General features: G+C 38.8%; 1 protein-coding gene across 5 annotated transcripts in view; it reads left to right on the forward strand.

The window, feature by feature from the left end:
• Window positions 1-6,007, forward strand: part of LOC107698831 (F-box only protein 11) — a 22,492-nt gene that overhangs the window by 11,395 nt on the left and 5,090 nt on the right. For all 5 annotated transcript variants that reach the window (XM_016499953.1, XM_016499956.1, XM_016499957.1 and 2 more), the window contains 6 exons: window positions 1,392-1,529; window positions 3,731-3,948; window positions 4,165-4,345; window positions 4,465-4,587; window positions 4,665-4,750; window positions 4,921-4,997. In XM_016499953.1, the coding sequence (XP_016355439.1) occupies window positions 1,392-1,529; window positions 3,731-3,948; window positions 4,165-4,345; window positions 4,465-4,587; window positions 4,665-4,750; window positions 4,921-4,997 (823 nt within the window). The remainder of the gene's footprint in view (window positions 1-1,391; window positions 1,530-3,730; window positions 3,949-4,164; window positions 4,346-4,464; window positions 4,588-4,664; window positions 4,751-4,920; window positions 4,998-6,007) is intronic.

A 6,007-nucleotide genomic window follows, 5' to 3' on the forward strand; every position in this document is an offset into this window, starting at 1 on the left:
GCAGATGGCAACCAATAGAACAACAGTAATTCCTATTGGAATAATGCCCAAAACAAAAAGGAATTTTGTAATGGTTTAATGGAAACTATAAAAATTTCTGTGATGGTTTCTATTGTTTTTTTCAGCAGGGTAATGATACCCATACTGTGCTGCACATTATTGACAATATTGAGCTGAAGCTTGACTTTGCAAATTTAAAATCGCAAATCAAATCGCAATATCTGTCAAAAAAATCGCAATTTGATATTTTCCCCCAAATCGCACCGCCCTAATATATATATATCAGTGGTGAGCGGTGACTTTTTTTTAACCGGGTATGCTGAGTGATAAGCTTAAGCCTGCCTCCTCATCCCTTTTAAGACACACTCAAAGAGGAAAACACCGTGGCAGGTGTCGATTTAAAAGTATGCACATTCCTACTTTATGTGCAAAGGAAATTCATCTCCAATCCTTCTTCTATAGCCTAGTTTCAAGTAGTTATTTGAATGCTAGAAATGCTTTTCCGAGTAAAAACCGCCAAATAACGTAGTTACTTTATGATACGTAATATTCAGAGGGTGGGGAAGATGGGGGATTCCCCCGCACTATATGTCTCTGCATCGACTGAATGATTTATTTATTTAATTCATTCGTTCGTTCGTCCGTCCGTCCGTCCGTTCATTCATTTATTTTTATTTCCAGTGATTAGGAGTTAAAACTCCCACCCGGGTGACACTACTCCAATAATAGACCATGCAAAACACACACAAAAAACTATTTAAATTAAATAAATAAACAAAATCATAATAATAATATCTTTAAAATATTGCCAAGTAACGTTGCAAACAACAATAAAATCAGAAAAGGACTTTAATTGTAAGCGACACAAGTATATGGAAAATATACAGTTATGATGTTTTTTTTTATATGATTTAGTCGAGTTTCGGCAGTCGAGATCTGACAGCAACCGCGCATGTTTCCGCTTGGGCGAGCGCTTTGCGGACAGCTTACCTTGCGCATGAAATCTCCCGCAGACCAGCAAATCACTGCGAACGCGCTATAATCCTGAAGAGTAATAGCAATAGAGCGGAGGCGAGAAAGCTGCGGAGAATCCTCTCGCCCAGAAGCAACCGCAACTGACTTAATTTACAGAAAATTACCGTTGTTTTCAAATAAATAATTTGACATGCTTATTCCCAACACTTTATTAAGCTTTAAGTCACATCTCAAATGACAAGGGATCAACTTATAATCATGTTTATATTAATTAGCCCATGAACTCGTTCTCTCAGACGGCCTGGGTATGCAGCGCTTTCGCAGCTTATATGGACGGAACGCCACTTTTATATATATATATATATATATATATATAGAACGCTTTAAATATTTACCTGTGAGCTGTTGTGTTACAGGGTATTTATGAAGATAACGAAATCTCAAACAATGCGCTTGCGGGTATCTGGGTAAAAAATCATGGCAATCCCATCATCAGACGTAATCACATCCACCATGGCAGAGATGTAGGAGTGTTTACCTTTGACCATGGCATGGTAATTACATCTAATATTTCTTATTAGAAATATTATCTGAAATAGTATCTTAATGGGATAGTTCACCCAAAAATTAAAATTAGCCTGTGTTTTACTCACCCTCAAGGCATCCTAGGCGTGTCTGACATTCCTCTTTCAGACGAACACATTCGGAGTTATATTCGAAATTGTCCTGTCGGTTCCAATCTGTATAATTGCAGTGAATGGTGCCCCTGTTTCTGAATCCGAAAAAAGCGTATCCATCCATCATAAAACTACTCCACACGGCTCCGGGGTGTTGTTAAAGGCCTTCTGAAGCGAAACGATGCATTAGTTTAAGAAAAATTTTGATTCTTAAAACTTTATAAACTATAATGTCCAGCTTCCGGTCGCTCAAGCAGGCGTGTTCACGACAAGGCAGTCGAACGTATGATGTAGGTGTAACGAAAGGCGCAACGTAAGATCGGGGGAGAGAGTGACGAACGCTGATGCACAGAGAAGAAAGCAAAACAAAACACCTGTCACAAACTAATTTAAACATCCCGGGTATTGACATGAATGCACCATTTTAATCAAAACCGATACAATTTACTTGTTCACATGGTTTCCTGTGCCGTAAACAAAACTTGGTTCTCGTGATATTACACGCTTCTCCCCGGATCTTACATTGCACCTTTCTTTACACCTACATCATACGCTCGACCGCCTTGTCGTGAACGCGCCTGCTTGAGCGAACGGAAGCTGGACATTATAGTTTATAAAGTTTTGACTAAACTAATGCATCATTTCGCTTCAGAAGGCCTTTATTAACACCCCGGAGCCGTGTGGAGTAGTTTTATGATGGATGCAGGGATTAAAGTGTTCCGTCGCTACGACGGATTTCCGTCAGTACATAAAGACAGTCACTTGCTTCATTCCTGAATGATTCAGCCATTCGAACGAATCAATTGAATGAATGATTCAGTGATAAATTCAGTGACTTGCCGCCACCTGCTGGCGGATTTAGTTTCATTTTTAGCATATAATTTCAGTTATTTAAATAATTTAATATTTCTGTATTCAAAATTTTATACTTAAAACATTAATCTCCACATGAATTTATGAATTTAATTGCACTCATGCCACCTCTGAGCCTCATAACGTCTGAAAATGTCCCTACAAGCCACTTTTGTGTTCTTCTGTGCCACCTCTATAGTACAGATTAATTTATTAATACTAATTTCATATGATTGGTAACTTATTTGTCTTATTCTACTTCTTATTATATTGTTTTAAATATAAATTTTAAAAAGCTTATAAACATACATTTTTGAATTTGGCATAGATGAAAACGATGCCATTACAAAGGTAAAAAGAAAATACTCCTGTAAGTCACTTTAAGGAGTCAAATGTCACCTTGTATTAGGAAGGCAAATTTTTGATCAGAATTTTTGATTATTGATCAGAAGGTGCTCCTAAATTTTTTAATTAGGAGGACAAGCGCTCCTAATTACAAGAAGAAAAAAACTGCTCTTAAACTGGGTGTGTGACCGGTATGGCTGAGGAATGAAGGTTTGGTCGAAGAAAAATTCAGTCAAAAGATTTTTTGTTTAACCCCTGTAATATAATAAGAAGTAGAATAAGACAAATAAGTTACCAGTCATATGAAATTAGTATTAATAAATTAATTTGTACTACAGAAGTGGCACATAAGAACACAAAAGTGGCTTGTAGGTACATTTTCAGACGTTTAATGAGACTCAGAGGGACCATGAGAGCAATTAAATTAATGTGGAGATTAATGTTTTAAATATAAAATTTTGAATGCAGAAATATTAAATGATTTAAATAACTGAAATTATACACTAAAAATGAAACTAAATCCGCCAGCAGGTGGCAGCAAGTCACTGATTTTATCACTGAATCATTCATTCAATTGATTCGTTCGAACTGACGGAAATCTGTCGTAGCGATGGAACACTTTAATCCCTGTGGATGGATATACGTTTTTTCGGATTCAGAAACAGGGGCACCATTCACTGCAATTATACAGATTGGAACAGACAGGACAATTTCGAATATAACTCCGAATGTGTTCGTCTGAAAGAGGAATTTCAGACACTCCTAGGATGCCTTGAGGGTGAGAGAAAAACAGGCTAATTTTCATTTTTGGGTGAACTATCCCTTTAATATATCTGTTCTAGCCAGTGAGCTGATGTCTGTCTCTTTGTCTCCCTCTGCAGGGCTACTTTGAGAGCTGTAATATCCATAGGAACAGGATTGCAGGATTTGAGGTGAAAGCATACGCGAATCCAACCGTAGTATGCTGTGAGATCCACCATGGCCAAACGGGGGGCATCTACGTACATGAGAAAGGCCGAGGCCAGTTCTTAGAAAACAAAATCTATGCTAATAACTTTGCTGGTGTGTGGATCACCTCTAACAGTGACCCAACTATAAGGTCAGTCTCCATTGTCCTCCCTGTGTTGCCTATGGAAATTAAGTTTGCAGTGTCATATTAGTATAAATCAATATTGTTATTTTTAGACTTGGAAATAATTATTCATTTTGGATATCGATTAGCTTTTGCTCAGCTCACTTACCACTCAGCACACTGGGAATTGATTGTTCCATCTTGTTGATTATCTATAAAGTGAACTGTCTGCTCTTAATCTAGGGGAAATGCCATCTTCAATGGAAACCAAGGAGGCGTTTACATATTTGGTGATGGGAGGGGCCTCATTGAGGGAAATGATATTTATGGAAATGCCCTGGCTGGCATTCAGATCAGAACGAACAGCTGTCCTATAGTAAGGCACAACAAAATCCATGACGGGCAGCATGGAGGAATCTATGTGGTGAGCATGAACATGAACTGACTGTAATACATTACAGGCTGCTGACAGAACAAAAAAGTATGCACAGTATGCACTGGTCATAGAGTAACTCTCCCTGTTCTGTCTGTTTCTTTTTGTAGCATGAAAAGGGCCAGGGTGTAATAGAGGAAAATGAGGTGTACAGCAACACTCTGGCCGGAGTGTGGGTGACCACAGGAAGCACACCGGTACTCAGGAGGAACAGGATACACAGCGGAAAACAGGTTTGGATCTTCAAAATTTAGTTCGATATGATCTAGCCTTCATTCTTCCCTCCTGATATTGTTATATCTCTGAAAAGGTTGGAGTGTATTTTTATGACAACGGACATGGAGTACTGGAAGATAATGATATCTACAATCACATGTACTCTGGGGTCCAGATCAGGTAGGACGTAATTGAATTTCTGCTCCTTCAGGAAGTGTCAGGAATACAAATTGGTTTTCAAGAGTTGGTAGTAAAAAAAAAAAAAAAGGTGTACTGCATTTTTATGTTAGATTCATTTTTTGGATGCATTGTACAGGATTGATGTTTTTCCTTTTGTTTTTTAAACAAAGAACTGGAAGCAATCCAAAAATTAGAAGAAACAAAATTTGGGGTGGACAAAATGGAGGTATCCTTGTTTACAATTCTGGTAAGTTCTTTATCCAATTTGTCTCTGTCTTTTCAATCCTTATGAAGCTTGTTAAGTATGGTTTTCTTTTTTTCATTTTAGCTATAAACTAGGGCTGTGCAATTAATTGAAATTTAGTTTCGATTTCGGCCTCCAGTGATTATGAAAATATAATAATCGAGATAAAACTATTATTGCGCCCCATTCCGCCCCCTTTCCAGCAGTGCGCTTTCACTTCTCCATAAAAGCCCATTTTCACGTGTGAATCAAGTCAAGTCACCTTTATTTATATAGCGCTTTTAACAATACAGATTGTGTCAAAGCAACTGTACAGCATTAATTAGGAAAATATTGTCAATAATGCCAAATGATAATAGTAAACACTCAATTTTCAGTTAAAGGCAGCTCATCATTGAATTCAGTGATGTCATCATCCAGCTCAGTTCAGTTTAAATAGTGTCTGTGCAATCAAGTCGACAATATCGCTGGAAATTAAGTGTCCCCAACTAAGCAAGCCTGAGGCGACAGCGGCAAGGAACCGAAACTCCATCAGTGACAGATTGGAGAAAAAAAGCTGGCTCAGAATGGAGAAACCAGGCTCAGTCGGGGGGCCAGTTCTCCTCTGACCAGACGAAACCAGCAGTTCAATTCCAGGCTGCAGCAATGTCACATTGTGCAGAGGACTCATCTGGTTCCTGTGGTCTTGTCCCGGTGGCTGTCTAGGAGACAAGGTCCTCACTGGGGATCTGTCTTTGTGGTCATCTAGTTGTCCTGATCTCCGCTGACTCCACCTCTCTAGGTGCTGATCCACCATCTGGGCTGGATACGGACTGGATCCGGGTGACTGCAGTGACCATCTGATCTGGATACAGACTGGATCTGGTGGCTACGGTGACCTCGGAATAAGAAAGAAACGGACTAATATTAGCATAGATGCCATTCTTCTAACGTTGTAGCAAGTACATTGGGTGTTATGGGAAGTGTTCCCAGTTCCGGTTGTCCTAATTAATGCAGCCTAAAAATCCTTTAAC

Source organism: Sinocyclocheilus anshuiensis, unplaced genomic scaffold (assembly GCF_001515605.1).
Source record: "Sinocyclocheilus anshuiensis isolate Anshui unplaced genomic scaffold, SAMN03320099.WGS_v1.1 scaffold230, whole genome shotgun sequence".
In the NCBI taxonomy this organism is placed as follows: domain Eukaryota; kingdom Metazoa; phylum Chordata; class Actinopteri; order Cypriniformes; family Cyprinidae; genus Sinocyclocheilus; species Sinocyclocheilus anshuiensis.